Source organism: Rhinolophus sinicus, linkage group LG15 (genome assembly GCF_036562045.2).
Source record: "Rhinolophus sinicus isolate RSC01 linkage group LG15, ASM3656204v1, whole genome shotgun sequence".
Taxonomy (NCBI): domain Eukaryota; kingdom Metazoa; phylum Chordata; class Mammalia; order Chiroptera; family Rhinolophidae; genus Rhinolophus; species Rhinolophus sinicus.
The window spans coordinates 47,116,261-47,133,254 of NC_133764.1; the positions used below are offsets into that span (position 1 = coordinate 47,116,261).

Below are 16,994 nucleotides of genomic sequence, written 5' to 3' on the forward strand. Positions count from 1 at the left end.
AATGACCCTCAACTTCCTAACCCTATAAGTTTTCTCCATCCTATTGGGATGATATTGCTAGGTGTGTGTGCGTGCGCGCGCCAGACAGGTCTGTCCAGTGTGATTTGATTCCTTCCCCAATGATACTGTGTATGAATTAACAGGTGATAAGGACACTAGTTTGCCCACTGTAATTATTGCTGAGACACCACTGCCTATGGTGAATGTGCCTCTTAAGTATTTCCTGGCCCAACCCAGACACAAACTGTGTGACTCACTTCAAGGAAGCTGCCTATCTCTGACTTGCTATTACTCTGCAGACAGAAATAAAAGAACTAAAATGTCAACCTCAGGATCCTAACCACCCTAGAAGATAACTGGGGAAATGCTTCACCTCTGACATCACTGGAGCCCAGTCTGAATCGTTTTTACACATAATTGAATTTATTCTCCACTCCTAGGTTTAGGGGTGTGAAACTTAAAGGGCTACATGGTATCTGGCCACAAAAAGCAGGAATGTCCTTCCCATTCATTCAGTGAGCATTTATTGCATACTTGACTCTGTGCCAGGCATCTATAATATGAAGGTGAATAGGACATGGTCTTCCAAGGAGCTCAGAGTCTAGTGGAAGACTTCAGGACAGCTGTCAGGAGAAACCTATGCAGGGTATTAAAAGGCTTTATGGTAATTAGCCAGGGAAGGAGGATGGTGAGCAGCATTCCAGACAGGAAGCAGCAAGGACAGAGGCACAGAAGCAAGAAACTGGTGGTTATGTGCATCGTGTTACTGGAGTATTGGAAAGGGAAAGCTTCAAGTAGGTAACCTTTTAGACACCTTTCAATCCTGACATTTTGTGAGTCTCTGCCTGTTTACACAGTGGTCATTTACCCTTGTAGGCTCTTCTTGAACAGGGCTATATTTCCTGGTAAGTGTTTTTGTAGGCTCCAATATGCACATTAAGTACTCAGCTTCCTCTGCTCCCTGTCTCCAATGTAACTGAGAGAGGTTGTTCACCACCATCCCTTAAAGCTGGTTACCAGGTACATGGTACTACCCCTTTCAGTTTATTAAGGACAATTTTTAGGTGCTTATAAAAATAAGAACAGGGAAGGTTGTTTCCTAGGTTCCATTGCCCTATGAAGTAAGACATCAGAAATACCATCTGGTCAAGAAGCTTCCATTCTAGGATGATACTTTTTACATTCACAGCTGCCTATCTCTTCATTCTTACAGTTTGCAGCTCCTAAAGAGCGTTCCCAAAATGTGCTCCTTCACCATATCTTCCTATTTAGAAAACCACTTTAGAACCTACGTCTGTAATCCTCTCCCTATATTTGAGTGGTGAAGAGTTTGATCTGTCAGACTTCCCAAGTTCAAATTCTAATTGTGTGACCTTGGGCAAATTTACTCAAGCCCCTCATTTGTAAAAGGAAATAATACCAACTTCATGAGGTGCTTGTGAGAATAAGGTGATATAGGCAAAATACTTGAGCTCAGTCCCCGGCATATGCTTAAACAGTCAGTGTTGGCTCTTATCTCCTCTATGAACTAGGTACAATTAACTGACGATTGTAATAATGTTTTCCTATTTCTGGGATTTATTGCTCTATTTTATGTGATACTGAACGATGAAAGATAAATGCTTACCATCATCTAGAACTGGGTTTTGGCCTTGAACAGAATCTGAGACTTAGCTAGGTTATTAGCTTTGGAAGCTGGCCTGTAAATTACTGCTCTAATTTATTTTTTTCATTAAAAGCTCAGCTTGCCTCTTCTATGGCAGTCTTCTCTGGTCCTGAAACCCTAGCGTTTAGCCATTAAAAAAAAGATTTTACAATTAAGGGGCCATAATTCTCTCCACTCCCCACTAAGTGGGGATTAATGGAATTAATGATGAGAAGATGCACAGAATATCATATTCTTACTTTTAACAAAATGAAAGCAAAGGCCTGGCCCTATATCTCACCTTTGAAGTACAAATCAGGGAGGTACTGTGATGAAGTGTACCGTATTGATGTATGTGTAGAACTTTACAAAAAAATCATTGCTTTGGGTGTCAGGAAGTCTGGGTACTAGGCCCTTCCAGAAGATGCTATGACCTCTAATTAATCTGCACATTTGCTTTGTGCCTCGCAGGGTTGAGCATTAGAGAGTTAAGCGCCTCGCACGCATGCCTGGCACCCAGAACCGCCCCCCAAATGGTAGATAATTATATAGTAGCGCTCTAAAAATCTAGCTTATTAGGATAATGAAAATAGGTAAGTTCAGCAATGCGAAGGGGCAACCACACCTTTATACCTAACCACCAAAAAAAGGATATAGGAATACAGAGCCACGTGCGGCAAAGACTACATCTCCCGCGGGGCTTTGCGGCGCGGCCGGGCCACCTTACCCAGAATCTTTCTCACTGCAACCGCGCGTCTTTCCGCGGAGGTCCCGGATATAGTTGCGCTCTTGGCTCAGTGGGCGTGGCCTCAGGGGGGCGCTGAGACCTGGGGCTCTCTTATTGGTTGTGGGTCTTACAGCTGGATTGGACGCGAAGAGGCGGGGCGTTGGCCGTGGCGCGCGGCACTCACGACAACCAATCAGAAACCTGGCCGGGCTTTGGCGGGAGGCCGGAAAACTGCGCTGTGCAGATTTGGCGCGAGAGTGGCTGGGCTTTTCTGCTGCTGGTTGTTCACGAATTTGTGAAGAATCCCTGAAGACGTGTGCTAGAGACGTGAGAAAGAGCTGGCACTGAGGTGACGCAGCCCTGTGGGGTGGAAAGGAGAAGATTGCTCGGGAGGACTGGGATCTGGTAGGCAGTGGAGTTGGGTGGCAGGGCCCGCGGGTTTCGATGAGGCCCGAGGTGAAGTGAGGGGAGGAGAGCTCAGATCGCGGCAGCTCAGGTCTGGGTAAGGGAAGGGAGATGTGCGGCTTCGGAGTAGTTTGGCAGTTGTGCGTGGGGTAAAGAAGTTGAATATTGTAGGAGGAACATGTTCTGCGGTGGGGGGTTAAGAGTTGTGTGGAGTGGGGACTGAGTGCAGAGTGATGCCTCGGGAAAACTACGGAAGGTTGCTGGGCGAAGCTGGTGATAAAGATAGACCCCGAGCCTGGGATGAGGGAATTAGAAATACGGAAATCGCTCAAGATAAACTAAATGCGTTGCTCAAGTGGGTAAGAACTTCGGCTGTGAAGCCAGAATACTGGGTTTGCTGTGACTTTGGACCTCTGTGCCTCTCAATTTTCTCATCTGGAAGGTTACTTTAATAATAGTATCTACCGGGGAGGCGGTTAGTTCAGTTGGTTAGAGCATGGTGCTAATAACACCAAGGTTGCCGGTTCCATGCCCTCATGGGCCCCTGTGAGCTGCGCCCTCCTTAATAAATAAATAAATAAATAAATAAAATAATGGTACCTACCTTTCAGGTAGTGTAAAACTTAGATGAGTCAATACCTAACATGTTTATAACAGCTTGTTACACCTAATAGGTAGACATCAAGTGTTCACTATTATTGCATAGATTTGGATGGGAAGCAGAACTGGATGCTAAAATGTTGTTGTAACATAATTTACTAACGAAATGAGTGTTGATCATTGGTATAAATTCCATGTTAGTTATTTTTCCTTCAGTTTTACATACTGATTGGTTGTTCTCTTTTTTGTGTGCCCAGCTGTGTTGCCATCATGCCTCAAACCCGATCCCAGTCACAGGCTACAATCAGTTTTCCAAAAAAGAAGCTGTCTCGGACATTGGACAAAGCTAAAAACTCTAGTGACACCAAACTAGAATTGACAAAAATCCAGGCCATACCCCGTTCTTGTGTAGTTCTGCCTCTTAGCCCCAGAAAACGCCTGGGTAAGCTATCCATTATATAAGTACTTTTTGATTGGTAGCTCTTGACCTCTCCTTCAATGATAAGATGCCTAATTCTTTGAGGCAGCTTTCTAAGTTCCGTTAAAACCTCTCTATTCACTTTGGTTATTTTCAGAATGGTTGCTAAATTCTTACTGAACTTCAGAGTTAAGATCACTTTCTAAAGTATTTGATAGGTCTGATCTTCAATTCCTTAATAATAAACTTAATTCTGTTGGTATTTTAAATGACCTTGCAGTTAGCTATACTGTGTAGTATTTTGAAACTTACCTTAATAGTGGTGAAATTAAGAGACACAGGTGACATTCTGACATTCTTATTTTAGAACAGTGGTTGGTAATTCTCCCTTGTTTTCGATAATTTCTTTTTAATGAGGGATGATGGGGCAGTATCTGAAAACACTTGGTTGTCACAACTGAGGAAATGCTAGTGGAATAGTGGATAAAGACCAGAGATGCTGCTAAACATTCTACAATGAACAGGATAACCCCCCCACACACACACAATGAAGAATTATTTGGTCCAAGATATCAGTGGTGCCAAGGTTGAGAAACCCTGTCCCTGTTTTAGAACCATCTTAGAATTTGATCCCACTATAACCCATTTGGTTTCTACCAAACAGTAGTAAGATTCAGTGATGCCATCTGGTGGCCACTATTTGCTTCTAAAATGAGAGGCATTTTATTTTGGTGGCTTTGACTCTCATAGAAATTCACCTCTTTCTGGGGGAGGCAGAGATCTTTGCAAGTCCTTTTACTATCCACTACCGTGAATGACCATGTTTTTATTTTAATGTTTCAGGTGATGACAACCTGTGCAACACTCCTCATTTACTACCCTGTTCTCCACCAAAGCAGGGCAAGAAAGAGAATGGTCCCCCTAGCTCACATTTACCTAAGGGGCGTAGATTGGTATTTGACAATCAGTTGACGGTTAAGTCTCCTAGCAAAAGAGAACAAGCCAGAGTTCACCAAGACAAAATATGTTCCTCAGTTCAAAAAGGTCAAGCGATCACAACAAATTCTGAGCAGAGATGTCCCCTGGAGAAAGAATCTGCACGTGTGAGACTCTTTAAACAAGAAGGTTCGTTCTTACATGGCCACTGTTAGTGCAGCCTCATAAACAAGGCTGATGGCTCCAGAGGAAACCCATTGGGTCTTCTCAGTCACCTCTGTTGTGTCTAATTGTCCTTTCATATCTGGCACAGGCACTTGTTACCAGCAAGCAAAGCTGGTCCTGAATACAGCTGTCCCAGATCGGCTGCCTGCCAGGGAAAAGGAGATGGATATCATCAGGAATTTCCTGAGGGAGCACATCTGTGGGAAAAAAGCTGGAAGTCTTTATATTTCTGGTGCTCCTGGAACTGGAAAAACTGCCTGCTTAAGCCGAATTCTGCAGGACCTCAAGGTACTTTGAAAGTATAAATTATGATGCTCTTGCTAAAATGACACTTGGTTATTAAGGGTTAAGAAAAAGTAGAAGTCTTAGGGGGTTGAAGTTTACCCCAAAATAAGACGTTTTTAATTTCCTTGACTAAATCTTTCCAAATGAAAATAGAGCTTATTCTCTTATATGCTATTAACTCCTCAAAGATACCTCAGGTTCCATCAAATCTTTATCTGAAGCCAAAATAACTCCCGTGTTTGCATTTTCCTAGAAGAAACTGAAAGGCTTTAAAACTATCATGCTGAATTGCATGTCCTTGAGGAGTGCCCAGGCTGTATTCCCAGCTATTGCTCAGGAGATTTGTCAGGAAGGAGTATCCAAACCAGCTGGGAAGGACATGATGAGGAAACTAGAAAACCATTTGACTGCACAGAAGGGCCCCATGATGTAAGTATTGCTCTGCTGCATGTGGCTGTGAAAATCTGCAAGCTCTGTTACCCCACATTCCCATCCTTGAATTTATCGGTTTGCTCATAAGAAGAGCATTTCCTATATTTGCTTTATGAGAGGTCGTTACATAGCTTACAGGGAAAGAAGAAAGGAAAAATGTACCTTCTAATTTTAAGTTGGGAAAATGTTTTCAAACTAATTGCTTGAAAAACCTCTGTTACTTTTTCATGATCATGGGGGTGGGGGTGGTATGATTGTAACAGTGACTGGCGAAAGGGTAAATTATGATCTTCAAACTGGTCTCGGATGTAGGAATGTGACTTAGAGTCAGCCCAGCTCAGACAGACTGGAGAGTTAAGAAGGAGAACGTGGATACTAATTGTTTCTCTTTATATGTAGTGTGTTGGTGTTGGACGAGATGGATCAACTGGACAGCAAAGGGCAGGATGTCTTGTACACACTGTTTGAATGGCCATGGCTAAGCAATTCTCGATTGGTGCTGATTGGTTAGTGCTCAATTGTTCATGTTACATGGTGGTTCTAAAGAATTCTTTTTTTAAATCTCTTCTGCTTATTTATCACCTATTATTTTATTTTAAACCAGCTTTCTGCTTTCTTATCAAAATGAGTTACCATAAAAATAATGGTATTTTTAATCTAAGGCAAGTCAATTTTATTAAGTCTGAACAGAAATGACATAATACTGCATTTCAGAGACTGTTGATTTTTGGAGTATCTGGTCCTGCTTATCAGTGAATAATTCTAAACCTAACTTCAAAAGAGTATTCTGTGATGACTATGTACTAATGAGTATTGGGAAGGGTGGGAGTGAGAAGCAACAGTTGGAATGCTGGATTGGAACTGGGAATTTTATTTAGCTTTCAGAGGGTTGATGTTTCCTTTTAGGATGATTTGACCAGTGATGATTGGTGTTACTTTTCTCTTCCTCAGGTATTGCTAATACCCTGGATTTCACAGACAGAATTCTGCCGAGGCTTCAAGCTAGAGAAAAATGTAAGCCATGGCTGTTGAACTTCCCACCTTATACCAAAAATCAGATAGCCATTATCTTGCAGGATCGACTTAATCAGGTGAGTGTCAACCACTGTACCACATTGTGTGTTCCTTGGATCACCTGTGTTGGGAAAGCCTAACAATAGTTCTAAAATGTTTTGTTTTGATTGCATCGCTAAACGTGGAATTCCTATGGGCCATAAAGAGAGCATTTTTTTATGAATTTTCACCCATGGCTCCGTTTATTGGATGCCTCCGTGTTGAAATTAGAATAAGAGAAGAATCACTCAAATGCTTCTTTGATGGCCTTTAAAAATAGGGCCTATGAAAAAACTTTCTCTTTTGAAAAGGACCAAATTTTAGTTTCGTTTCATTTTGCTAAGTTAGGTTCTTGATTGCCTTTTTCCATTCATAAACCTCTACCACATTCCTAGGAAATACTTAAATGTGTGAAATCTCCATTTACTTATGAGCAGAAAAGGCATCTTAAACCCTAAAGGGCGGCCAATCAAGTTTAGACTTAAGTGTGAAAATATTTATGTCTGGGATCTAAATCACAGAGTGGGAATCTTATAATTCAAACTGTCACCTTCTTTGTCTTGGATGAAGGCATCGAAAGATCAGGTTCTGGACAACGCTGCAATTCAGTTCTGCGCGCGAAAAGTGTCTGCTGTTTCAGGAGATGTTCGCAAAGCACTAGATGTTTGCAGGTGAGTTATGGCACTGTTGCCTGCTTTTATTAAAAAAAAAAAAGAAATGCCGTTAATTGTCTCTTGTAACTCAAGTGAATGTGGCTTAAGAGGCTCCATTCTGCCACTTTTTATGCTCAGAAAAGAGGACTTGTTTCTCAGTGGGGAGCTCTGCATTTCGACCGTGTTAATGTCTGAAACATTATCAGTCCATTACCTACAGAGGGAGGAACAAATGAGATGTTGCTGGCACTCCCTGTGGTGATTATAGATTGGTTAATTACATTTGTATTAAAAAAGACTCCAGTTTACTTTTCCATTAGCTGGTCTCAAGCAGGTTTATTTATGGACCTGAACCATCTTTGCCTTTAGACAATTTTTTCCTTCCTTTGCTTTTGTGAGCACCCCTTCCTCCAGTTGGTGGTCCCCACAGTTGTAACTCCAGACCTCTCTCCCTTCCCATCCCCCTTCCCCTCCTGCTGGGGAAAGCCTCTGTGCTGACTGATGAAATTTCTTCCTTCTCAGTAGGAACACTGGGTCCATTAAAATGATACTTACTGTGTTGGCCCGCTGGTCCAACCTTCCCTACTGCCATGCAGAAGATCCAGGTCTGGCTTATGGCTTCCTGTGGGCAAAGTAGTTTGGAGAGAGCAGTGGGAGAGTAAGCTCTTCCTTTTGCTAGATGTCATGATCCTGGATTTGAAAGTTTCCCCTAGTCAGCAAACTACTTGGGTAAAGACTTGCCCTATGAGGAATAGTCATGTAGTCTGGTGTAGTTTAGCCTACACATATGCCATGTATGTACAACTGAGGAGTCCCCTTTTAGGTCCAGTGTAGACAGTGATACTGGCTCTCGTTAGTCAGTCGCCCACACTACATATTCTCTCATATCCATGACATTTTGTCCTCATCCAAAATGTTATTATTGGCTCAATGTATGATAACCTACTTGGCATTTATAAGAGGAAACCATGTAGTGTTGAAGTTTCTCAGATTCCCTGGTCTATGAATTATTTCAAGGCAACTAAGTCTCCTTTAGCAGAGACATAACCCAGTTTTGTTTGGGAGATTTGAAATTATAAAACATGCTGTTTTTTGTTAATGTGTCTTTTTTTGAGCTTAGTTTGGTATGGTGTTTGGTTTGGCTCAGGCTAAATTAATTTCAGAAATATTTCTTTTTATAGGAGAGCTATTGAAATTGTAGAGTCAGATGTCAAAAGCCAGACTATCCTCAAACCACTGTCTGAATGTAAGTAGTTTATTTCCTTCCCGTTTTCCTTTATAATTGGAAGCTTAATTTTTCTGAGGAAAGAGCTAGAAAGTTGTAATGAACACAGTTAAATCCACACTCACCCATTTTTGTGTCTGTCTGTTTTTGGTCTATTTCATCTGCTTATTTCAGTCTTGCCTGCCAGTACTATAATCCGTGCATTACTGGAAATGCGTTCCTCGGAGTGTTACATAAATGGTTGGGACAGAGTAAGTTTTCTTTCCAAGCTCTAGGAATGAAAACTGTAGACAATAAGGTTGGATCAGCTTCTCTGGGTGCTTATGTTTGTGTGCAGCTTAGGTCTCAATATAGGGGAAAGCAAAGCCTGGTAAATAAGACAGATAGTGAAAGAATGTTCAACTTGGGATATTTCAAACCTTGAAACAAGCCTAGGAGGGTGGAGGTATAAAGCCTCTATTGCTACAGTAAACTGCAGGCTATTACAAAAATGGCAAAATTAGCCTTCTTTTCCCTCAGCCTTGTTCTCTTAGCTATGGCAAATATAAAATAGCCATGAACTACGTATCTCGTCAGTGTTCAATATCCAGTGTTTATCTTTAGAAACAGGACAGTCTGATTTGATTGTTGCTTCCTTCACTCCTGCACTGGTTGAAAGTTATTAAAATTGTTTCTAGCATTACAGTTCCACAGAGAACACTTTCTATTTTTCATCATCTTGTTCCTTTCAACTTTAAGATTCTGCTACTTGATCAGTGATCTCCAGTTTCTCCACTACTATTAGTCCTCTGCAGCACCTCATTTGTAGTAATCACATAGAAGCAAATTGTTGTGGGGCAACTGCAGATGGTCACAGGAAGTAACTTTCAGCAAAGATTGTTACAGAGCAAATCCCTCCTCTGTCTTGCAATTCATGCATCTCCAAACAATGCAGCCATAGTCCTGTGCAGCTTGTTGGCAGTTTCCCAACCTGCGGCCTCTGAGATGGTGCTATCTGCTAAGATATCCAATGACATTTTCTCAAGTGTTGCTCTACTGTAGATCAGCTTGGGCAAGTGAACCAACCCTCAAAGGTCATTTACAGAGTCTATGTAGAGGACTTATGCAGGATTGACTTTACTATCCACATTTAGCCACTGGTTTGATTCAAAATATTAGTTCATTTTCCCAACTTTTTTCTTCCTTTCTTAAATATCAGGCATATATCATCTTTGCTTCAAGGTTCTGTTCTTCTGTACTTTTGAGATACTAGGAACTTCTAAGGTAAAATGCAGTAGTTCTCTATCTGGTTCTTACTCTTTCATGAGGTGGCTTTTTGTCTCTCTGAGATTATTTGCACTCTGCAGGGCAAAATAGCTCACCATTCTGCCCAGAAAAAGGATACCCTACTTTCCAAGTCATCCCACATTATTTTGGCCTCTTTCTGAGGATAGTATTGTCTCTCATCCTTGCGCTTCTAGTTATAGAGTTGGAAACTCGGCTTTGCCACTACATGACTGCACTTGAATTGTCTCCAACTAAAACTTAGTGTCATGTGTCTCAATACACAGAATTTTTCAAAACCTAATTAAGTTTGATTTATTTATTTTATAGGTAAATCACCCTCTGAGTCACTGGTTCCGAAGCGGGTTGGTCTTATTCACATCTCCCAAGTCATTTCAGAAGTTGATGGTAACAGAATGACTTTAAGCCAAGAAGGAGCACAAGATTCCTTCCCTCTTCAGCAGAAGATCTTGGTGTGCTCTTTGCTACTCTTGACCAGGCAGCTGAAAATCAAAGAGGTCACTCTGGGGAAGGTTAGTTGGGAATCTCAGCAGGTGGAGCTGGGGTGGAAACAATCTGCTGTGCAGAGCAGACATTTTCCAAAAGGCCTGTCAGGCTCCAGCTGATAGGAATTAAAAATGGATTTTAACAGTAAGACTAAAGACTGATACCATACAAAAGGCAGCTGATTTTAGTTTCCTTGGGTTGTGGTTGACAGCTCACCATTTACAATCTCCCCTTCATTTCTGTCTCTCCCTATGAAATATATAAAGCCCTTTTCCTGCATTACAGTATAGGTTTTTGGCAATTATCTACAGAGTGCCTGTTCAAGGATTTTATTGAAAAGAGGGAGAATTGGGGTATTGAGATAACTTTTTTGCAAACCTAGACTTGCATTTTTTTTCAAAGATTATAAGGTTGTAAGAGATATGATTTATAAGCAACATTTGTTCTCCCTTGTTTCCTCCCAGTTATATGAAGCCTATAGTAACGTCTGTCGCAAACAGCAGGTGGCATCTGTGGACCAGTCAGAGTGTTTGTCACTTTCAGGGCTCTTGGAGGCCAGGGGCATTTTAGAATTAAAGAAAAACAAGGAAACCCGCTTCACAAAGGTACAACTAACTGCTTCTATGTGACATTGCTTTTAGTTGTCCTGTTTTGGAGAGCTTATCTTTTGCTAAAGAATTTTAAGTGATCAGAATTAGATGATTTGTTTTTTTATTAGGTAGTTTATTAAGATCTGGGAGGATGGGACTGTGGTATGAATGAGGTTTTTTTATAGGCCATTGACAAAGCAGTGTTTAACTTGCTTGCCTCTTGTGAGAAAAATTTAACGTGGTAGCCATTTATGTAATAACTGCTTTTGTGAGTTCATCGTGAAAAGCTTTATTCTCTTCTTTCCAGGTGTCTTTGAAGATTGAAGAGAAGGAAATAGAGCATGCTCTGAAAGACAAAGCTTTAATTGGAAATATCTTAGCTACTGGATTACCTTAAATTCTTTTTTACTAATACCCCACCTGAAAGTATCCAGCTGGCATTTAGAGAGCTATAAAGTCTTCATTTTAGTACCTCATGTATTCAGGTTTGAAAACAAATACGACCTTTTTTACTTAAAGTGATCAATTTTAATTTATAGATTTAAGAATATTTGCACAGAATAACATCTTTGGGTCTTATTTTTATGCATTAAAAATTACCAAGTAGACCCTTTTTGATTGTATTAACTACCTTAATGTGCTTGCAAATGTATAGAGTTATGTTGTGGAATTTGTATACAGTTACCTCTTTGTCTTCTCAAACATTGGTATATTTGAAAGAACTCTGGGACTAGAGTCAGAAGAATGAGAAAGGATGATCCAGGAAAATAAGCAAGTCCACATGGAGAGTTGGAGGACATTTTGTGATCAAAGAATTTGTTTCGTTTTGGGAGTATAGTGTGTTCACATTGCGGATACTTCCACATTGTGACATTTGAAAGACTTACTGGGTTTTTAGGCACACTAACTGGGTTTTTAGGGTGTGGGGTTGGTAAGGAGAATGTAACTCTACAGATTGTGAATATATTTATTTTCAAGTTGAATTCTTTGTCTTTTTAAGCAGTCACATTTCAAGATAGCTCACACTTTCAGAAGGTAACGTGAAAATTTCTCCCTAAACTGTACCACAATCTTAGTTGTCCTCAGATGAAGCCACTTGTTTCAAGATGCCTTTGTTTGGGGTTGGGTTTTCACCTAAATCTCACGTTTTTCTAGTCTTACTAGATCAATTAATCCATAGGGTTCCTCAAGTCTCCCCCTTTCTGGGTTTAGTTTCCAGTGGCATTAAGTGGCAGTTTGTGATGGGGACAGCAGAGGGCACCATTATAACACTGACTGCCTTGAAAGTGAAAGCATGGGGCTGGGGGAGTTCTGAGAGAAGGGAGGGAAACTTAAGTTTGATTCATTTGGGAGATTGCTTTGCTTTTAAAACTCAAGCAGATGTTTGGAATGCAAACCATGTGTGATATGAATGGTCTGAGGGCCAGTGTCCAAGTCTGTGCTCCCTGAGCTCTTCTGTCTCCTACCTTTCTGACACACTTGAGTTTGGAAACTTGATATGTGTATAAATGATCTGTTGGCCACTGTTTCATTCATGCTGCCCACTGTATCCTTGCAATGTGATCTGGGCTACAGCAGGTGGTATGGGACAGAAGAAGAGCCCTCTGAAATGAACACTACCCACTGGTGTGTGTAGCAGAGCATATATAGTCTGTAGACAGGAGTCTGAATGTCATTCTCACACACTCTTACCAGAGCATTCATTCCCTCCGAGGGTAATTTGCGAGGGTAGAACCCAGTTCTATACCTACAAGCTCTGAAAGGGTCTGGGGCTATAAGGGTTAACAAGCATAATTGCAAAGATTGTCCGAAGGCTGATGGAAAGCAGAGACTGAATGGGATTGAGAACAGATGCGAGGCTTGATTTAAATTACATTTTATTGGATACTGCAGCCTTAAGAGACGTGACTGCTTTACAGTTTGTTTCCACACTGTGGGCAGCTGCTGTCTGTTCTGGGTCCACAGTAGGATCCTGCCCAGAAAGGAGCGGCCTCCCCACCTCGTTGTGTTTGAGGCTTGGCGCCTTCCTCTTAACTGTAGGACTTGAGTCAGGAACATGGCTTGACTCGCAGTGGGGCGGCTATGTATCTTCCATGGCGCTGAGCCAAGATTGCATTTGCAGATTCAAAGGGGCCAAATTTCTTTCCCTCTACCTCCTTTCTCTCCCTTTCCCCTGGTATTTGGAAATGGGGTTTTCTGTGTACTGGCTTGTTAGTTTCTTTTCCTTCAGTTCTCCCCCCACTGTCAATTTCTAGGTCATTGCTGCTCTTAAGACTTCAGCATTTGGAACAGGGTTGGTTCTGTCAATGATGCGTGAAGCAGACTTAGAGTCCCTGCTTGGCTTCCGCTGCCCTTGTGGGAGCAAAAGCTGATGTATGTTTGTCAGCGAAGTCTTAAGTGTAATTCAGACAGCCGGGAAGCAGATAGAGGAGGAAGAAAGGCCTTTCCTTGCTGGCTTTTCTCACGGAGGCTGAAAGCTATGGGAAGGTAGTGGGACGGGATGGGCTTGTGGTTACTAGTTTTTGCCAGGATCCTAGGCTCTTTCACATAGAGTAGTGGCAAAGATGCTGACCTACATTCTTCCTCTTGAAGGTGGTGGGGTGTGTGTCGATCTCCTGGTTTACTTATTTTTCTTCAAAGAAGCAGATTAAGCTTCCGCAGAGTGTTGGTGGGTCTTGCCATGGAAAGAACATAGACACAATAAAATTGGTGTGAGTTTCAACCCCAGAGCTGCCACTGATATTTCTGGCTCAATGAAGACTTGCCTGTGGCTAGATAACTGGCAAGAGTGTGTGAGGGCCAAGCTATCCAGAGATCAAAAAAGTTGGCAGAGCTCTCTTCTCTCCCCCACCCCCACCCCACTGTTCCCTGCCTTTATTAAGTGCCTTTTAAGGTAGACCAATAAGAACTGGGAAGTGGGAATGAGATCCAGTGGGAGATTTTTAAAAATATCTATGGAGAGGTATAGCCTTGACTCCTGAGAGCTACCAAAAGACCCAAGCTTGAGATTTTATTTCCATTTGTACCTGTCCCCAGCCCTTCGTACAGTGTCTGGTACCTGGTAGGTATTCAAAAAATAATTGAGTGGACAGATCAATGAAGCAAGTAAGATGCTGCCTTTCCCTCCACCCTGAGGACAGTTCTAATCTGGAGGTAAGCATCACTGGTGCTCTTGCGCTGAGATGGAGCAGGCCCCTGTAAAAGGGCGCTTCATCTTACAAAATACGCCTTGGCACAGTTGTGAAGGTTTATTGGCCTCACAGATGCGTTCCAATCGCTGCCTCTGATGTACTGGTATTTTGCTTGAGGCAACTTCCATCTTGCTCCCAGGAAGCCTTGGCTATGGGGAGAGTCCTTGCTACAGGCTGGGAAAAAGGGTGCCTGTCTGGTTGTTACCTAGTGTCCCTAGAGATTGGCCAGAAGTTGTGCCTCTAGCTGGCAAGGGATTAGGAGGAAACTACCTTTGATGTCCCACTTTTTAACTTTTGGGGAAAGTTGTAACCTTAGGTTCCTCCTGAAAAGGTAAGGCGTCCTCTTAAGACATTCTCTTTTAAGCTACAAATAGTGGCAGGTCTCCCTCTTCTCAGGAGAGGTGCGTTCTGTAGGGGGAGAAGGCATGCCCTCTGGTCTCCCCTTGATTTTCAACCCCAGCCGCAAGGCACTGCCAATAGAAGCTAATTGGGTGCAAGGGGCCTGGGTAAAAGCTGAAGACGTGAAAAGGAGGGAGCTAGCTCCGTTTTTAAGAAGCTCTAATTGAGTTCTGAATCAGCCTCGCTCCCTTTGATCCCACCTCTTTTTCCCACACTGCCTGAAAGAGCTAGATCAGCACTTTATAACAAGGGTGCGCCTGCTCCCCACCCCCCCTCCTGACGCTGCCGCCATCCACTGCTTGTCTCCTTCAGTTAAGATAATGAAGATGCTGAGAGATAAAATGTGTATTTAATAAGGGTGGGGGTGGGGAGGCGGAAAGGGGCAGTTAGGGCCTTCCCTAGTTTGGGGCCTAGCCAAGACTCGAGCTGAAAGCAAAGCTAGAGTAAGACTTGGCCCCAGGGTGTGGGGGTTTCTGGGCCTCAATCCAGCTGACTTCACTGCCTGCTGTTTGCCCTAAATTCCCCCACCTCCACCCTCTCACCCCCACACTCCTTTCTTTCCTCTCTTGCTCCCAATGGGAAAAGGGAGTCTTGCTTCAACTTTATTTTCAGCTGGTAAGTTGGCCTTTGGTGTGGTGCCTGCCACCCAGAGTCAGCTGCAAGGTCGGGCTAGGGCAGCCCCCTCTAGCCTAGGCCTGTAGGAGCTGTGGGCTCACAGTGGGGGGTGGAAAAGCTGGAGTTAATGAAGACCAGCTGCCAGTCTGGTTCTGCCCACAGTGAGCTGGAGGCCCGCCTTTGGGGGTGGTTAGAGGTACTAGGGGGCATGACCTCCATCCCTGGGCACAAGGGGATCCCCTGGCAGCTGAGGCTTGTGCTCTGAGCTTGGCTTTATCCTTAGCTTGTAAGAGAGGAGTAGTCTTTCCCTCTTCCCTACTCTCCTCCCCAAAAAACACTCAGCCCTTACTGAGTTTTATAACTGTAGTGGTGGCCCAGCCGAGATCTGAGGATCTCCAAGCCCTTTTGTAAACACTCATTAACTCCCTGGGAAGCACCAAGAGCCCTGTTTAACAGCTGGGAGAGAACTGAGGCACATCCTGGTGAAAGGCTTGACCTGAGCTCACCCCATGGGCTCCACCCTGGAGCCCTCCATCTCTACTGCCTAACCCCTTTCCCTAGTTTTCCCTGCAAGAGACAGAAAGAGGTAGAGGCAATGCTGCTGCCCTCTCCCCTTCTAGGAAGAGGCCATGCTTCTCACTTCCGTCTCTCACTTTCTCTGGCCCTTCACCCCATGACATTTCCCCAGCTCTGCTGCTGGAGAGATGTGCAACTCTCCTTGCAAAATGTTCTCAACCCAGCCCTCTGTAGACTTCCATCCACCTTTCCCTGGTACACCGGGCCCACCAAACCTGAGTTCTCCCTTTTGAGCTACTGATAAGATCAGCCGAATATATGGTGATGGAAGGAGAACTGACTCTGGGTGATGAACACACAACGGGATTTATAGATGATGTAATACAGAATTGTACACCTGAAATCTATGTAATTTTACTAACAACTGTCACCTCAATAAATTTAATAAAAAAAAAAAAAACATAAAAAAAAAAAAAAAAAAAAAAAAAAGATCAGCCATCTTAAGCTGGGTCTGTAACCTTGAAGTTGATCTAATGTGTTGAGGTCCTTCTGCCCCCTATATTTATCCCAGCTGGTACCTGGGAAAATATTCTCTTTAACTTATTCTTTCTGGAATAGTTTCAGGATCGAATTAAGCGCTGGGGAGGGGCACTAATTGACCACTGGGATCTGCAGCCCGTTCTCCCACTAACAATTGCCATTCTGGGTAATGGATGTAGCCCATCTGCTCATCCTCTTACCTGTGTATGTGTATCTCACCTCAACACACTCCCAGATACACCTCAGTCTAAGGATGTAAAACTCGACCATTTTCCAAATACCATCCAAGTCATATTGTCATATTTCCTTGCTGGAAATCAGTCCTCCCCGCCACCCCTTTGCCTCTGAGGCATTTAGGGAATTGTGGGGAAGGAAGGATGGGTAGACTGCTATATATCTGTGAGGGGGAGGGTAGAAGTGAGGACCCGTTCAAAATGAATGTCCCCTGCCCCAAATTCTCAAAAGCTAGAAGCTGAGCAGGTGTGAGGAAAGCGATCTTAAGCGGAACTTCAGCACCAAAGCCCAAATCCATTTGCTTAGGGCAGGCAGGAAGAAATGTGTTTTTTTCTCCTGTCCCGTAGTCTCCCCAGCTGAAGTCATCCGTGTGCTGTGTATTTGAGACGGGACTGTTCCTGTCCCCAGCCCATGACTCAAACCTCCGTCTTTCTCCCACTGAGTTCTTCCTCCCCCATCAGTCCTCAGTGCTGCACCGGTTGACCCAGTCAAGGCCGGTGAAAGAGGGCGGGAGAGCCTAGTGTTTGCAGAGTGG

General features: G+C 43.2%; 1 protein-coding gene across 3 annotated transcripts; it reads left to right on the plus strand.

The window, feature by feature from the left end:
- The first annotated feature begins 79 nt into the window (after window positions 1–79).
- Window positions 80–11,947, plus strand: CDC6 (cell division cycle 6). Of its 3 annotated transcripts, none has more exons than XM_019747545.2 (12): window positions 80–2,777; window positions 3,635–3,819; window positions 4,639–4,920; window positions 5,045–5,244; window positions 5,495–5,670; window positions 6,073–6,179; window positions 6,625–6,764; window positions 7,297–7,397; window positions 8,561–8,625; window positions 10,198–10,400; window positions 10,839–10,979; window positions 11,272–11,947. In XM_019747545.2, exons 2-12 carry the CDS (start codon window positions 3,648–3,650, stop codon window positions 11,359–11,361), a joined length of 1,677 nt encoding a protein of 558 aa, XP_019603104.2. In that variant the 5' UTR covers window positions 80–2,777; window positions 3,635–3,647; the 3' UTR covers window positions 11,362–11,947. The 3 variants fall into 3 exon arrangements, with proteins under 3 accessions (XP_019603104.2, XP_019603105.2, XP_019603103.2); XM_019747546.2 differs by having other exon boundaries at window positions 80–2,721; XM_019747544.2 differs by having other exon boundaries at window positions 80–2,721; window positions 5,498–5,670.
- Window positions 11,948–16,994: the final 5,047 nt, after the last annotated feature.

Coding starts and splice junctions, on each gene's coding strand:
- CDC6 (XM_019747545.2), top strand. CDS start 3,648: ATGCCTCAAACCCGATCCCAGTCACAGGCTACAATCAGTTTTCCAAAA. Junction 5,245..5,494: donor GAATTCTGCAGGACCTCAAG/GTACTTTGAAAG, acceptor GCATTTTCCTAG/AAGAAACTGAAAGGCTTTAA. Junction 8,626..10,197: donor CCTCAAACCACTGTCTGAAT/GTAAGTAGTTTA, acceptor TTTATTTTATAG/GTAAATCACCCTCTGAGTCA.